At 38.1% G+C, this 18,506-nt stretch overlaps 1 protein-coding gene, 1 long non-coding RNA gene and 1 pseudogene across 2 annotated transcripts; all 3 read left to right on the forward strand.

Moving 5' to 3' along the window:
- The first annotated feature begins 704 nt into the window (after positions 1 to 704).
- On the forward strand, positions 705 to 8,535 carry LOC104212812 (wax ester synthase/diacylglycerol acyltransferase 11-like; annotated as a pseudogene).
- Positions 8,536 to 9,667: 1,132 nt separating this feature from the next.
- Positions 9,668 to 10,341, forward strand: LOC104212808 (uncharacterized). The gene is made up of 2 exons (XR_011403171.1): positions 9,668 to 10,086; positions 10,169 to 10,341. It is a non-coding gene; the product is annotated as an uncharacterized lncRNA (long non-coding RNA).
- Positions 10,342 to 10,736: 395 nt separating this feature from the next.
- On the forward strand, positions 10,737 to 11,111 carry LOC104212811 (non-specific lipid-transfer protein C, cotyledon-specific isoform-like). Its single transcript, XM_009762163.1, has one exon. The coding sequence runs from the start codon at positions 10,737 to 10,739 to the stop codon at positions 11,109 to 11,111; it is 375 nt and encodes a 124-aa protein (XP_009760465.1).
- The last annotated feature ends 7,395 nt before the right edge of the window (positions 11,112 to 18,506 follow it).

An 18,506-nucleotide genomic window follows, 5' to 3' on the forward strand; every position in this document is an offset into this window, starting at 1 on the left:
ACTACCCATAATTTTGTATGAAGACAATGCAGCATGCATAGCCCAAAAGGATGATTCATAAAAGGAGATAAGACAAAGCACATTATACCAAAGTTATTTTTCACACATGATCTTCAAAAGAATGATGATATCAATGTGCAACAGATTCGTTCAAGTGATAATATGGTTGATTTGTTCACCAAATCTCTACTGACATCAACCTTCAAGAAGCTGGTGTACAAGATTGGGATACGAAGGCTGAAGGATGTGAACTGATGCTCTCATCAGGGGGAGTTAATATGCGGTGTACTCTTTTTCCCTTACAAGGTTTTGTCCCACCGAGTTTTCCTTGCAAGGTTTTTAACGAGGCAACCAAAAGACGTATATGTGTACTCTTTTTCCTTCATTAGGATTTTTTTTCCCATAGGGTTTTTTCCTAATAAGGTTTTAACGAGGCACATTATTTATGGATATCCAAGGGGGAATGTTATGATAAATATCATATTATGGTGGATGTCTACTCTTCCTTCATGATCTTCATGTCAAATGCTTAATGACATATTCAATGACATATTTTCTATGTTCAATGACATATTCCATGACATATTTTCTTTACTTTTCATGCCTATATAAAGGCCTTGTAATAGATAGGAAAATACACACAATTAAAGAAAAAAATCTCTTCCTTCTCTCTATCTCCATTTTTTGTTCATGTTTTACTAAATTGTTTTTATTTCCTTGTTTCATATTGCTACTTTGAGTTATATTTCATATCACTTAGAGGATTTTGGGATTATAGTGAGCTAAAAGAAAGCAGGAAACTATTACTGCTCTTTGTTGACCTGATACAATTGCCATTTATAGCACAATCATCAACCTTCTATATGCATGTTGACGAATCTAAAAGCTACTAGTAGTACGTACTTTGGCTTTCCAACTTATATATAAAGCAACAGCAACCCATTTTCAGAACAACGGAAAATTAAAGTTATTACTACTATACGTACTTAGTAGCTAAACGTTATTGAGAACAAGTTCTTACATTAATGGAGTCCATAAGATGGAAAAAACCGAGTCTGAAACCGATTCAAACTGAGCCAAAATTAGCCATGGAAGAAGAGCCATTAAGTCCGTCAGCAAGGTTATTTCAGGAGCCCAACTTCAACGTCCACGTTTTGTCCATAATGGGCAGCAAATCAAGAATCAATCGTCAAGTTATCAAAGAGCAGTTGGTCCATACTTTCGTTAAGCATCCTCGTTTCTCCAGCCTCCAGGTACGAAAACTGTAATATTTTACTGAACATATTTAACCTTCACTTTTACTCCAATACATAAATATTGTTAACTAAAAAAAAAGGATTTTCAAAATAACAAAAAGTTCTTCATTATGCCTTCAATCATAGTATGCCTTCTTAAACCGCATGTTTCATTCATCTTTTAGGTGGTGGACGAGAAAAAAATAGAGAAATCAAATGGGTGCGCACAAAGGTGGACGTAGAAAAACACGTTGTGGTGCCAAAAGTGGATGAACAAAACCTACAGGAATCACCAGACAAATTCGTGGAGAATTATATTCATAACCTTAGCAAAACAACACTTGACAAATCGAAACCTCTATGGGATCTCCATCTTCTCAACGTCAAAACATCTGATGCTGAGGCTGTTGCCATTTTACGAATTCACCATTCACTTGGAGATGGAACCTCTTTTATGTCCCTTCTACTTGCTTGTACTCGTCAAACTGCTGATCCAGATAAACTTCCAACTATTCCAGGAAATAAAAAGAGGCCTATTAATTCTTCAGACCAGTATTCGACGTCAAAGGGATTGTGGCCATATGTTGCAAAAGTTTGGTCATTTATGAGATTGTTTTGGAAGTGTTGAAATGTCAAATATTTCAGATTCCCACATCGGTGGGTTAGCAATAGTTGGGGGATCTTCCCCTATAAAAGAAGGCTTAATGTTTAGGATTTAAATACACCTCTCATTTGCCTTCTCATCTGTTTAAGGCATTTGTATCTTCTCTCTTTAGTATTATTTCACTTGTATTTTTGGAGTGAAATAAAATATTGGTTGTGTCCGAGGAGTAGGCAAAATTAGCCGAACCTCGTAAATTCTGGTGTTCCCTTTATTGTTGTTTTATTGTCTTATTTATTATTTGGTGGCTGTCATAATTTTTGGTATAGTAGTTGTGACTTATTCACACTATATACATTTGGCTTCCGCAACAATTGGTATCAGAGCCAAGGTACTGTCTAAGTATGCTCTGTGGTTGCAGCATAGTCTGATCTTCCACATCAGAAAAGATTTATCTTGGTAACTGAGTCAAGGTTCTGTCTGAGTATGCTCTGTAGTTGCAGCTTAGTCTGATCTTCTACATCAGAAAGGAAATAATCTTGATTTGTGTCGTCAGCTATTAAATAATATTTGTGTCAAATATGGGAGACAATAAACAAGAAGAATCTACATCAAGTGTCAACAATACGTCATCATTGGCATCTTCGCTTATGACAAGAATTGTGTCAAATGCGAAATTTGCGGTAGAAATTTTTGACGGGTCCGGACATTTTGGGATGTGGCAAGGCGAGGTTCTAGATGTCCTTTTTCAACAAGGGCTAGATCTGGCCATTGAAGAAAAGAAACCAGATGTTATTGGAGAAGAAGATTGGAGAATTATCAACCGTGTTGCTTGCGGTACCATTCGATCCTACCTTGCTAGAGAGCAGAAATATCCATACACAAAGGAAACTTCTGCAAGTAAATTATGGAAAGCACTGGAGGATAAATTTTTGAAGAAAAACAGTCAAAATAAATTGTACATGAAGAAGAGATTGTTTCACTTCACCTATGTTCCTGGTACCACGATGAATGAACATATCACCAGTTTCAATAAGTTGGTCACAGATTTGCAAAATATGGATACAACTTATGATGATGGTGACTTGGCCTTGATGTTGTTGGCGTCACTTCCTGATGAGTACGAGCACCTTGAAACTACTCTACTCCATGGAAATGACGAAGTTTCTCTCAGAGAAGTTTGTTCGGCTTTGTACAGCTATGAACAAAGAAAGCGAGAAAAACAGAAGGGCGGAGAAGGAGAAGCACTATTTGTGAGGGGTCGTCCTCAAAATCAAACGAGGACAAAGAAGGGAAGATCCAAGTCAAGATCCAGACCCAGCAAAGATGAATGTGCCTTTTGTCGAGAAAAAGGGCACTGGAAGAAAGACTGTCCGAAGTTGAAGAATAAGGCCAAATATAATAATGGAAAGGCCATTATGGATTCAAATGTAGCTGATTGTGATGATTCAGACTTCTCATTAGTTACAACAGAGTCATCAACATCATCAGACATATGGTTGATGGACTCGGCTTGTAGCCATCATATGTGTCCCAACAGGGACTGGTTTGTGGAATTTCAAGAAGGAGAATATGGAGTCATCCACACAGCGGATAACAGCCCTCTTACCTCATATGGCATTGGTTCAATACGATTAAGGAACCATGATGGAATGATCAGAACATTAACAGATGTTCGATATGTACCGGATTTGAAGAAGAATCTCATCTCTGTGGGAGCCCTGGAATCAAAAGGGTTCAAAATCATTGCAGAAAATGGAGTGATGAGAGTATGCTCCGGTGCACTAGTGGTAATGAAGGCTAATCGGAAGAATAATAATATGTACCGCTATCGTGGCAGTACAGTTATTGGGACAGCGACAGTGACATCCAGTGACGACAAAGAGGCAGAAGCAACCAAGCTATGGCACATGCGCTTGGGACATGCTGGAGGAAAATCCTTGAAAACTCTATCAGATCAAGGATTGTTAAAAGGAGTAAAGGCTTGCAACTTGGAGTTTTGTGAGCATTGTGTTAAAGGGAAACAGACAAGGGTTAAATTTGGTACAGCGATCCATAATACTAAAGGCATTTTGGATTATGTACACTCTGATGTTTGGGGTCCTTCCAAAACACCTTCATTGGGTGGGAAGCACTATTTTGTAACCTTTGTTGATGATTTTTCCCGAAGAGTATGGGTGTATACAATGAAGAGCAAAGATGAAGTGTTGGGAATTTTTCTCAAATGGAAGACGATGGTGGAGAATCAAACAGGCAAGAGGATCAAGTGTATTCGCACAGACAATGGAGGTGAATACAAAAATGATCATTTCAATAAGGTCTGTGAAAATGATGGCATCGTCCGACACTTCACTGTTAGACATACACCACAACAAAATGGAGTGGCAGAACGTATGAACCGGACCTTGCTGGAGAAGGTACGGTGTATGTTGTCCAATGCTGGCTTGGGCAAAGAATTTTGGGCTGAGGCAATTACATATGCATGCCACCTCATTAATCGTCTACCATCTGCTGCTATTGATGGCAAGACACCATTTGAAAAATGGTATGGAAAACCTGCTGTAGATTATAACTCTTTGCACGTGTTTGGCTCAACTGCATATTATCATGTGACGGAGTCAAAATTGGATCCAAGGGCAAAGAAGGCTATTTTTATGGGAATTACTTCTGGAGTCAAAGGATATCGCTTATGGTGTCCTATGACAAAGAAAGTAATATTCAGCAGGGATGTTACCTTTGATGAATCTGCTATGGTAAATAAGGTAACAGAAGATACCAAACAAAATAAAGGTGCTTCTAAGCAGGTGGAGTTTGAGGGAAAATTTATTTTTCCTACACAAGAAGCAGAGGAGGAAACAAATGAAGATTACCCTCTGGAAGGAGAGCCAGTAGAGGAGATTCCAACTCAGGAACCTCAACAACAACTTGAATCAATAGCAACCAGCAGGCCAAAAAGAACAATAACGAAACATGTTCGTCTCATAGAGACGGTTGCTTGTGCAACCTCAATTGTAGCTGATGATGTTCCTACTACTTATAAAGACGCTGTCCAAAGTTCAGAAGAAGATAAGTGGAGGATTGCCATGAATGATGAAATACAGTCCCTTCATCAGAATCATACATGGAGATTGGCCAATCTCCCGAAGGGAAAGAAAGCAATTGGGTGCAAATGGGTATTTGCAAAGAAAGAAGGATTTCCTAACCAAGTAGATGTTCGCTACAAAGCAAGATTGGTGGCCAAAGGATATGCTCAAAAGGAGGGAATTGATTACAATGAAGTGTTTTCTCCAGTTGTAAAACATTCCTCCATTAGAATTATGTTGGCTTTGGTAGCACAATTGGATTTGGAACTAGTTCAGATGGATGTAAAAACTGCGTTTTTACATGGAAACTTGGAGGAGGAAATCTACATGACTCAGCCAGAAGGATTCAAAGTTGCTGGAAAAGAAAATATGGTGTGCAAACTTGAAAAATCGTTGTACGGATTGAAACAATCTTCTAGACAATGGTACAAGCGATTTGACGAGTTTATGTTGCGGCAAGGGTACAAGAGAAGCAAATACGATCATTGTGTGTATTTGCACAAGCTTAAAGATGGTTCCTTTGTATATCTTCTCCTATATGTTGATGATATGTTGATAGCTTCCAAGAATTCGGAAGAAATTGATAAGTTGAAGATTCAACTGAAGAAGGAGTTCGAGATGAAGGATCTGGGTGAGGCAAAGAAAATTCTTGGCATGGAGATAATTAGAGATAGACGTTCAAAGAAACTCTGTTTATCTCAGAAAGAATATTTGAAGAGAGTACTACAACGTTTTGGCATAGATGACAAGACTAAGCCAGTTAGTACTCCACTTGCTCCCCATTTTAAGCTAAGTACTACTATGTCGCCAATGGATGAAGCTGAACGAGAGTATATGTCAAAGGTACCATACGCAAATGCTGTTGGTAGCTTGATGTATGCAATGGTTTGCACAAGGCCTGACATTTCACAAGCTGTTGGAGTTATTAGCAGATATATGCACAATCCAGGGAAGGAGCATTGGCAAGCTGTGAAGTGGATTCTACGGTATATTCATAATACTGTAGATGTCGGGTTAGTTTTTGAGCAGGAAGACAATCAGTTTGTAGTTGGATATTGTGACTCAGATTTTGCGGGTGATATGGACAAACGAAGATCAACTACTGGTTATGTGTTTACTTTTGCAAAGGCACCAGTTAGTTGGAAGTCTACTTTGCAGTCAACAGTTGCTTTGTCTACAACAGAGGCAGAGTACATGGCTATTACAGAGGCTGTGAAAGAGGCAATTTGGCTTCAAGGATTGCTAAAGGAGCTTGGTGTTGAACAAAAAGGTATCACAATTTTTTGTGATAGTCAAAGTGCTATTCAATTAGCGAAGAACCAAGTTTATCATGCAAGGACGAAGCACATTGATGTTCGGTATCATTTCGTACGAGAAATCATAGAAGAAGGTGGAGTCACGGTGAAGAAAATTCATACTACGGAGAATCCTGCTGATATGCTGACAAAGGTGGTGACTGCGGTCAAGTTTCAACATTGTTTGGATTTGATCAACATTGTTGAACACTGAAGATTGAAGATGAAGACACAACCAAAATTTGTTATAGAGAGAAAATTGAAGACGTGGAATTTTTGCCAAGGTGGAGATTTGTTGAAATGTCAAATATTTCAGCTTCCCACATCGGTGGGTTAGCAAAAGTTGGGGGGATTTTCCCCCTATAAAAGAAGGCTTAATGTTTAGGATTTAAATACACCTCTCATTTGCCTTCTCATCTGTTTAAGGCATTTGTATCTTCTCTCTTTAGTATTATTTCACTTGTATTTTTGGAGTGAAATAAAATATTGGTTGTGTCCGAGGAGTAGGCAAAATTAGTCGAACCTCGTAAATTCTGGTGTTCCCTTTATTGTTGTTTTATTGTCTTATTTATTATTTGGTGGCTGTCATAATTTTTGGTATAGTAGTTGTGACTTATTCACACTATATACATTTGGCTTCCGCAACAGGAACACAATAGTGGATGTATTGATGTTTATGGCCACGACTGTTTTTTTGAAGGACACAAATACGCCAATTAAGGGCAAGCCTGGTTCTGAGTTTAATCCTAGGAGACTTGCTCATAGGACAATCAGTCTTGATGATTTGAAGTTGGTGAAAAATACATTAAATATGTTACATATATTCTTAGTCCAATCAAATGCTGTATGTGATGTATATTAGATGTTACTAATATATAGCTGTTTGATGTTTATGAACTTTGTTATTTCTTGCACAGACAATAAACGATGTCGCTGTGGGAGTAACACAGGCTGGTTTATCTATCTATCTTAACAGGAGATATGGTAAGTTCTGCCTCATGTATTAGGAATAATTGTTAATAACAAGAAGGTAGACAACCTGTTATATAGAACATGTAAAATTACACAAATATTATAATCTCTATTTTCTTTACACTACTTTATCCGTGGAAACAGCCTCTTGCAGAAATGCAAGGTAAGATTGCGTACAATAGACCCTTATGGTTTGGCCCTTCCCCGGCCCCGCGCATAGTGGGAGCTTACTGCACCGGGCTGCCCTTTTGATCAGAGTAAATAAGTTAGATTAAAAAAGAATTAAAAACTAGTTTATCCAGTACTTTTATTGTTTGAACTGCTGGGAAAACAGAGTCATGGCAGTAAATTTTAATGCAAAATTTGGCAGGTGAGGACAAGAAGGACAAGGGAGCAACAGAGAAAAACAGTAATCTCCCTAAGAACATAAGACTGAGATCAACACTTCTTATTAACTTAAGACCAAGGACTGGAATTCAGGTGATGGCATTTATTCTTTCTTCAAAATCTTAGCATTTCAATTTCCTTAGCTTACTTCAAGCCAAGTTATTGACATTCTTTTCATGTTTAACAAATATATAGGCTTTAGCTGATATGATGGCCAAGGACACTGAGGCAAAGTGGGGCAATTGCGTTGGTTTTGTCCTTTTACCCTTTAAAATTGCATTACGAGATGACCCCTTAGATTATATATATTAGACAAGTTAAGACAATCGTTGATCGTAAGAAGAAAAACTCTCTTGAAGCTATCTGCACATTTTCCATCTCCAAATTAGCACTCAAGTTTTTTGGGATTAAGGTAATGGCATAATCACTTCTCAATTTTTATCTTTAACATAAGATTTCAATAATTACAAGATTTGACCCTTTTTCTTCTGTGAAAAAAATAAATTAATTCAGACATCAAGTACAATATCGCACAAAATTCTCACCAATACAACACTCTGTTTCTCTAATTTGGTCGGTCCTCAAGAGGAAATTGGCTTCTATGGGCACCCTATTGCTTACCTTGCACCCAGTTCTTATGGGCAACCTCATGTAAGTATCACTAATTTGCTTGACCAAATCGTAATGATTTATCAATAGATTAGTGATCTTGTTTAGATTATCTAATTTACATAAATTTCAGGCGCTGATGATTAATTTCCAGAGTTATATAAACAAGATGACTATAGTTCTATCAGTAGACGAAAGTGTGATTCCTGATCCGAATCAACTGTTGGACGATCTTGAACAATCTCTAAAGCTCATAAAGGATGCTGCGGTAGAAAGAGGCCTTTGCCTTGGATAAAAAAAAATGCTGGACAAGCTCTTCTAGTTATGGCTCAAATTTTATAGTAGTTCTTTTTCTTTTTTATTAGGAAGTGTCTTATTGACAATAACATTGGTACACAAGTATAATGCGACGGATCACTATCGCTACAATATTAATGAAATATAAAATTTTGAGCAATACGTTTTTTTTTCTTTCATCAGCAATAAGTTTACATATCATAAATGTGCTCGTGCTGACAAACTCAGTCTTGCATTTATGAATCATGAAATAAACACTAAGTTTTCGAGTTTTGTTGAGGAGCATCCAAATGTGTAATAAGCTAATCAACATTAGTCCTAAATTTGGAGAGGAGGCCTTTTTTATAAGCCTGAATGACTCGACAAAATCATCCCCAAGCTGGTTAGGATCTGCAATTATTCCTTCATCACCTGTTACAGCAAATGTTAACTTCTTGGCACAACTACACGCATGAACATGGGCATATGTAGCCCTATAACACCGGGTTCAATTGAACCCATAACTTTTGATTCGGAGTACAAATTTATATATAAAAAATCGCTACAATCACAATAAATTATAGATATGAACCCATAACTTTTAAGAACATAATGAGTTCAGTAGTAAGAACCTTAAAGGTTGAACCCATAGAGTTTAAATCCTAGATCCGCCTCATGCGACATGAATCATTAGCCGTTACAATATGCAGCATTTGGATTCAGCGATTCTGACATGAGTAGGATCTTTTTTTTTTTTAAATATGGAATGAAGAGTGTCCAAATAAAATGATATGAGTGCACAAGGTTCATAAACCTGATCTCAACTAGTTTGTGATAGATCAGACATAATTAATTGATGGTTGACTGAAGAAACTTACAGTTGGATGTCTATCACATGTTGGGGCAGGGAATGTCAATGGATGGCCTGTTCGTATTACATTTCCTAGGTGGACCATTGTTTTTTTTTTTTGGTGGTTAAAAGACCATGTTTTACGTGCAAATAATTAATTTTATGAAGAGCAAAAATTTCCTTTTTGTCCTCTAATACATTGTTGTTCCCTGTGAGTTTCAATCAAAGAAAATCGTACGAAATTCCAATTGAACAACAACCTGAGAAATTACTAATTCATGAGAATTGCATGTTGTAACAGCCAAAAGGGTTGAAAGAAACAACTTATTGTTGGATAGGTATAAATGTTGCTCATCTGCACAAGAATTGGATTCATACATACTAGTACACTAAAGTTTCACTTCCATTTGTTGAATATAGTGCAGGCATAAACATTGGCTATGGCTCGTTTGCCTGTATTTCTTTGTTTCCTACTATTAGCACTCGTAGGATCTTCCTCGGCTGCTCCATCCTGTCCAACTGTTAAAACGCAGCTAGCACCTTGTCACTCATACGTCGAAGGTAATCTAAAGGCTAATCCATCCGAAGCTTGTTGTTCAGGTTTAAAGGACATACTTGAGCTTGTAAAAGCCAGAGAAGATGGAGTTGCTCTCTGCAACTGTATAAAAACAACAGTGATTGATGATCACGATATTCCCTCTCGCATTTCTGAACTCCCCAAGAAATGTGGCCTTCCTTATACAATCCCTCCCATAGATAAGAACTTCGACTGTAACAAGTAAATCCAAAATATTTCAGCCAATTTTTCTCAGAATACTTGCTTGATCTGCTTAGCTAAACTTCTTGTTCTCTACATGCAGGATTTCTTTGAATTGAACGGATATCGCACAAGGAAGCTGCCTGAACCACTATAGAATTATGAATAAACCATACACGATTATATAATTATGTATGAAACAATATCTTAAATGTATTATGTATCTGCAAGCAAGAAACATTGTGAAATTAAGGAATGGACAGACATCTTTGTTGACGATATGCTGTATTCTTGAATAAGCCTTCATTTAGAAATTAAAACATGTCTAGAGTATGATGGCAACATATTAGAAGCACTTTGTGACAGAACCTGGTTCCCCACTTCTCTTATACAAGAATTACAAAATATAGCATATTCTTGGCCTTATGGATTACACTCTCAACAAAAAAGTGGAAAACTGAATCCAGATTAAGGCTCAGTTAGTTTTTCTTTTACTTCCCTTTAACAGACTGAATCAATCACAATCTTAAATGTGGAGAACTCTCAGCATTGCATGATGCTTGTGTGTTAACCGGGCAAGAAATTCAGGCAACAAACTCTAGCCTCACTTAATATAAGTTATTACACCCAAATTAGAATACCCCACTCATCAGTATCAATGGTTAAAAAAAATGGTGAAGATATTCTATACTCTGATCATTCTCTCGCTAGTTTTAGCAGCACCGGCAATGGCCAAGCCCTCTTGTAAGATGGTTTCAAAAGGGCTAGTACCATGTTATTCATACATTAAAGGGAAATATCATTCCATTAAGCCATCAAATAGGTGCTGCAGAGGACTGAATGATATAGCTGATATGTTGAAAAATGGCGAGGAGGGTCCTATAGCTGTTTGCTTGTGCATAAAGGGAGCACTTTTACATGTTCGTTATGATCCCACGCGCATCACACTTGCTTCACAACAATGTCATACGCGGTTATCTCTGCCTCCCGTTGGCCATAACACTGTTTGTTCAAGGTATAGTTTTGATAGGGCTGGTGTAGTATGATGGCAGTCAATAAACTAAAATCATAGATTTAAGTTATATATAGTGACAGCGTAAATTGTTTTTACAGAATATTGTAGTTTTTATCCTGTTATAGTAGGTGCAGAACTAAAACCTGAAATGGGAAAGAGAAAAAAAGGAAGGACTATCTATTCGATTGATTTATCTTTTATTAATGCACTTGGACGGACAAACCAAAACCATCTTCTTATTAAAGTAGATTGGTATTGACCATATAATTGGAGCAGAACTTGAATATAGTAGTCTAAGAAGCTAAGTACCCCAACTGGGTCGATTCTTCTTCAGCCAAATACGATAAAAGTAGAACTTGCGCAATGAGAAATAGCATACGAGGAAATCCATGTTTTTCTTTGTCAGTTTCAAAACAAGGAGAGATAGTGAATGTATTGGTCAAAATCTAACCGTTGCGGTCAAGCTGACCAACATTCCGTCCAGGCGGTAAGGTAGCAAAAGATGACATGGTCTATTTCACATCCGGCACTCTCGATACCCGTCGAGTCAGAAGAAACAACGTTTAGAGGACGACCAAGGCAGACATAGTGAGAGAGAGTGTCGGACCAAGTAAATAGCAAAAGGTCCCATAACTATATATAGTAGGGGAAAACCTTCGGTTAAGGTGGCGGGTTTTTCACTTCTTCCTCTCTCCCTAGGGCCTAGTCCCCTCCCCTGTAATCTTCATAATGAGAAGAAGAACGGAGCACTCTCCAAGGAAATATGTAAAAAGGGTCCCTTCTATCGATTAATGGGATCAACAACGGAAAGTTTTTTCAATAAGATTGGTTATCTCTATCTCATCTTATGTGTTATTTTTCCAATTAGTTTATTGATCTAGAGTTTATTATGGTTGACTAAGATTTAACCCTCCATTTTCTTTAATTGATTTGTTCAAAATGGTTCCAATATCTTTTGAGTCAAACAATTTGGCGCCGTCTGTGGGGATTTCTTAGTGAAATTTCCTAGTCTCTTCCAGATCAAAGACAAGAAACACGATTACCCACGGAAAAGAGTGCTAAGGCAAAGCCCAACCCACGCAGGGCAAAGGCGCAGCATAGGAGGGGAAGAGAGCTGAATACAGTCACTGAATTTAGGAATCATCTCCCCATCAACCGTTGAAATGCCAGAAAAAACGAGCAACGTTACAAACCTACTCTCATTCACCGATCCATCGGATGGGGGTAAGGAAAGTATCATTTTAACTCACCTTCTGATCTTTGCTCAAGCAGGAATACAAGTGATGTGCGGGCGAGCGAGCAAAGAAACATCTCAATTAGAGAATGGGAAACTACTACAGGACAACCGAAACATCGCCCGCCGATGACACCTCCAAGCCGAAAGGCAAGAATTAGACAAGGAAACTCCAATGTGTGCACAAAACGAACATAAGCGAAACAACAACGTTTCTTACTCCGCGACATCACACTCTCCAATGCAAACAATATCAAGCGAACTGGTACTCCCCCAGAGGATTCCTGATTCTCAAAAAACTAGGACTGACGACGGGTTTCTATTTCGATAAGTTCGTAATAACACCTTTAAGGCCAAGGGCCTTCGCCAAAAAGAAGAGTTCGACCTCGTTTGAACGACAACGAGTTACTATTTTGATAAGTTTGAAATAACATCCTTTAAGGCTAAAGACCATCGCCAAAAAGAAGAGTTCGACCTCGATCGAACGACGACGCGTTACTATTTCGATAAGTTTGAAATAACACCCTTTAAGGCTAAGGTCCTTCGCCAAAAAGAAGAGTTCGACCTCGATCGAACGATGACGTGTTACTATTTCGATAAGTTCAAAATAACACCTTTTAAGTCTAAAGGCCTTCGCCAAAAAGAAAAGTTCGACCTCGATCGAACAACGACGGGTTACTATTTCGATAAGTTTGAAATAACACCATTTAAGGCCAAAGGCCTTTGCCAAAAAGAAGAGTTCGACCTCGATCGAACGACGACTGGTTACTATTTTGATAAGTTTGAAATAACACCCTTTAAGGCCAAAGGCCTTCGCAAAAAAAAAGAGTTTGACCTCGATCGAACGACGATGAGTTACTATTTCGATAAGTTCAAAATAACACCCTTTAAGTCCAAACGCCTTCGCCAAAAAGAAGAGTTTGACCTCGATCAAACAACGACGGGTTACTATTTTGATAAGTTCGAAATAACACCCTTTAAGGCCAAGGGCCTTCGCCAAAAAGAAGAGTTCGACCTCGATTGAACGATGACGGGTTACTATTTCGATAAGTTCGAAATAACACCCTTTAAGGCCAAGGGCCTTCGCAAAAAAAAAAAGAGTTCACCCTCGATCGAACGACGGTGGGTTACTAGTTCGATAAGTTCGAAATAACACCCTTTAAGGCCAAGGGCCTTCGCCAAAAAGAAGAGTTCGACCTCGATTGAATGACGATGGGTTACTATTTCTATAAGTTCGAAATAATAGCCTTTAAGGCCAAGAGCCTTCGCCAAAAAGAAGAGTTCGACTTCGATCGAACGACGACGGGTTACTATTTCGTTAAGTTTGAAATAACACCATTTAAGGCCAAGGGCCTTCGCCAAAAATAAGAGTTCGACTTCGATCGAACGACGACGGGTTACTGTTTTGATAAGTTCGAAATAACACCCTTTAAGGCCAAGGGCGTTCGCCAATAAAGAAGAGTTCGACCTCGATCGAATGACGATGGGTTACTGTTTCGATAAGTTTGAAATAACACCTTTTATGCCAAGGGCCTTCGCCAAAAAGAAGAGTTCGACCTCGATCGAACGACGACAGGTTACAATTTTGATAAGTTTGAAATAACACCCTTTAAGGCCAAGGGACTTCGCCAAAAAGAAGAGTTCGACCTCGACCGAACAACGATGGGTTACTATTTCGATAAGTTCGAAATAACACCCTTTAAGGCCAAGAGCCTTCGCCAAAAAGAAGAGTTTGACCTTGATCGAACATCAACGGGTTGATATTTCGACAAAAGTTTGAAATCACACTCTCAAGGCCACGAGCCATCGCCAAAGAGAAAAGTCGAAGTATTCCTAAGGCCAAGAACCATCAGAAAATATAAAGGGAAAGAAAGACCGGGACTCTCTATGTGAGAATCTACTTCGCACCAAAGTCACGAAAATCAAAAACAAAGATAAAGTGCACGACAAATAACAATAAAAAATTCTTCTTTATACAAAGTCACTGCGCAAACGGTCGCAGATTACACACGGCCCAAGCCAACAATTAAAAAAAGGGAAGAGGAAAGGAGAAAGAAACAACGACAACCGACAACGAATAAAAAAATAGAAAATAGACAAAGACAGCATTCTTTCACTCGGCATCATCACCTCCACCATCATCGCCACCATCTCCAGGAAGCCCTCCGTCATCATCCGCGCCCTCATCGGCCTCCGGAGTTGTAAAGTCATAACCACAGTTGATACGAGCCTTTCGCACCTTTGCCTGTGCTTCCTCATATGCGGCCTTAGTAATATTGCCTGCCTCCCACAAACTCTTGTATATATCCCGCTAAGCTTCAGCATGAACCCAAAGCTCATGTAAGCGATGAGGAATAGTGGTGGAGGAAAAAGTGTCGCCCTCATCTATGTTTTTCTTTGTTAGTTTCAAAACAAGGAGAGATAGTGAATATATTGGTCAAAATCTGACCGTTGTGGTCAAGCTGACCAATATCCCGTCTAGGAGGCGAGGAAGCAAAAGACGACATGGTCTATTCCACATCCGACACTCTCGATACCCGTCGAGTCAGAAGAAACAATGTTTAGAGGACGACCAAGGCAGACATAGTGAGAGAGAGCGTTGGACCAAGTAAATAGCAAAGGTCCCATGACTATATATAGTAGGGGAAAACCTTCGGTTAAGGCGGCGGGTTTTTCACTTCTTCCTCTCTCCCTAGGGCCTAGTCCCATCCCCTGTAATCTTCATAATAAGAAGAAGAACAGAGCACTCTCCAAGGAAATATGTAAAAAGGGTCCCCTCTATCGATTATTGGGATCAACAACGGAAAGTTTTTTCAACAAGATTGGTTATCTCTATCTCATCTTATGTGTTATTTTTCCAATTAGTTCATTGATCTAGAGTTTATTATGGTTGACTAAGATTTACCCCTCCATTTTCTTTAATTGATTTTTTCAAAATGGTTCCAATATCTTTTGAGTCAAACAGTGAAGATCATAGATGTTTTGCCTAATCTGAGAACTGGAAATGTTCTAGCAGTATGACATACATCTTATGATCATAGGATCTAGATATTGGAACATCCAGGGGCAGAGGCACAAGCTGGCCTATGAGTTCGGCTGAACCCAGTAGCTTTTGCTCAAACAGTGTATTTGATGATTTTGAATTCATGAAATATGTATAAATATTAAATCTAGAACCCAGTCATTAACACTTGAAGTTGTGGTCCCAAAATTCAAAACTCATAAGGTTGAAATCCTGGCTCCGCCTCTTGGAACATCACAGGGAATTAGATTGATCAGATTATAACACTGCAATAGATTAACTTGTTGGTATATATTGTTGTTTAACAAAAAAATAAGAATTTCGGCCAAAGCTTAATTTTAGAAGAACTCGGGTTACTGATAATCAAATAAGGAACAAATAAGAAGAATTAACTTAAACGATAGATGAGTAAGTAAAAGAAAGCAAAGAAAATCAGTGTATTCCAATAATATTCTCTGTCCTTACAAATGTTTATTTCTTTTCTTTTATAGCTATTTCTAAGTAATACATTTCTTTCCGCTCACAACAGAGCCATTATGAGCAATTAATTGCATTAATGTAACTTTATAATTGGCAATCGTAACTGTTTCGTGAAAATTCTATAACGTTTTCCACCATTGATGCTCATTAATTACGGATAATATGTATTTGTACTTTTTTGCTATCTAGGTTCATTCATCCGATGTCTCTTCAAATTACCAAGAGGTCCGAGTAACCGTTCTTTCCTATTTTCTTGAATCTTTGCTTGTACCTATTAAGGCTCGTGTCTCTTCGAATATTCTTTGCTAGTTGTCACTCTTTCATTGATTCACGTGTCTTAACATGTCAACACATAATTAATTCCATATGTTAACTTGATTTTTTCCAATACAGATAGTCTCCCCACTTGTCATTTATTCATCAATTGAATATTTGGGAAGTGAATTTCATTAATGCGGGAATTTTTGCTGCCATTCTACATATCATTATACCTTCTCCAGAACTAACGCTTTGCATGTCACTTCTATTTAATGCATGTGACACGTGGTGATGTTTGATTGGTTCTGCAACCCTTCAGTGCCTTTTAAGGCTTTTTTACAGCTTATATCAATCACGAAGTGACAGTTTTTATCATGATGTTCCCATCATTACCTTTTTGCTTGGTGGTTGCTTCTTAGTATAAATATAACCTTTGTCTTTTCTTTCTCATAAAAGTTTTCCATCTTTGAATATTCAATTTTTCTTTTCTTCCTCGTACAACTATGTCTTCTTCGAACCCTAAGCCCCAAAAAGTTCTTATTGTTGATGAACTTCTTCTTGCTCCTACTAGAAGCAGAAAAGGAGGAAGATTACGTAGTTTAGGATCAACATCTACTCGAGGTGCTTCTTTGCCTCTACCTAGTTCTACTCCTCCTTCTTCTTCTAGAACTAGGGGTTTTTTTCCACATAGATCTTCTGCCAGAAGTAGGGACTCTAATGAACCAGTTCGTGAACCCATAGTAGACGAAATTATCCCCTCTGAACTTTCTTTTTATACTGATAGAGAGTCGATTAGGAATCAGGTTTCTTCTATGTCCTCTCTTGATCGTGCTGATGTTTACACTTCTCAGATTACTGAAGGTTTGATCTTTGTTGTCCGTAGAGATTGCCATTGGAAATTTGACTTCCCACTTATAATTCCTAATGCAAATCAGAGGATCACGTCCTTCAAGGCTGGCTTTTTCTTTCGTGTATATGTGTCCCTTTACACTGAATTTTAGACCCCCCATATCCTACTATCATGGAGTTCTGTCATTTTTTTAATATTTGTTTAGGACAAATTGGCCCCATTATGTGGAGGGATGTTGCTTGTCTAAGGTACTTGGCTAACTTGGCTCCCACAATTGATGCATGATTACCAAATTGAGGTAGACAATTGGAAAGAGCAATATGAAAGTCTTCAGCTTGAGATGGAAGTTTTAGAAGAAAGAAAATGTACCTTAGAGCACTAGTTGAGAGTCATGGTATCGGAATTGGCAGTTGAAAAATCTTCTTCCAACCAGGCGGGCAAGGATAAGAAGCTCCTTGAGTATTCCTTTGCTGAACAACTCTCCAAAGTTACTGAAGAGATCAGAGGCCTTAAAGTTTTGCTAAATGAGAAAGAAGTTTATGCTGGTGAGCTTGTTCAAACACTCACGCACGCCCAAGAAGATCTCCGAGTGTCTTCTGACAAGGTTAAGTTTTTGGAGAGTTCACGTGCCCCTTTACAATCTTCTTACGATGTTGTTTTGGCTGAGAGGGAGGAGCTCAAGAGTGAAATTGACCATTGGGAAAGAGACTACGAGGATCTTGAGGACAAGGCTGTTGTTGAAGTAAGTTGGGCTATTTTGAACACGCGCCATGATACTCTTATGGAGGTAAGCCAGGAAGGTTTTAACTTGGATGCTAAGTTAGCCAAGATTAAGGAAACAATAGAAAAAACTCAGCAAAGCCAAAGGTTTTCTTCACCTATGGCTGATACTCCCGAAAATGTTGAAGTTGATCCTGGTGCGGTGGATGTCCCATCTCCTTCAAAACAAATCGAGCCTTCTGTTGTTGATACCTTGAACTCTTCTTCCGAACCTTCTCCATAGTGAAAGTTTATTTATGACGTTTGACTTCCTTTTTTTTCTTTTTGGTGGAATGTGTAGTGGTATTACCCCTGGTCTCATTTGGCGGTTATGTTTTTGGTAACAGTATGTCCCCAGGTCTTTTCAGGGCTTTTAGAATGGCAATCAGTTTATGACTAAGTTCATACTTAGTCATAATATTATAAAGTTTTCGTTTTAACTTAATTCTCTCGAGTTTCTGCTATACTCTTTTAATAATTTGCCTTGCTTTTTTATAAGTCCAAGGTCTTGCTTTTTAATACGTGGGTTTTTGCTTTACCCTTTTGACTTTTTGCACTTTTAGAAATGCTTAATTAACTTCATGGATTTTTGAATTAAACATGAATTATAAAAGAGGGCCCTTTTATATACGATACTTAATGCAGAATACGTCTCAAGTTCATAATGGTGTAAACATGCGAAAGGAGAAATAAGAATACACATGTTTCTTGGAATAACTTTGATAAAGTTTTCATTCGAACTTTATCAAGTTTAAATAGCACCTTACATGTATTTAAATATCTTCTATTACTCTTCCGTAACTATTTTCTTTACAACAGATTT

The sequence above is a fragment of the Nicotiana sylvestris genome, chromosome 1, assembly GCF_000393655.2.
Source record: "Nicotiana sylvestris chromosome 1, ASM39365v2, whole genome shotgun sequence".
NCBI lineage: Eukaryota > Viridiplantae > Streptophyta > Magnoliopsida > Solanales > Solanaceae > Nicotiana > Nicotiana sylvestris.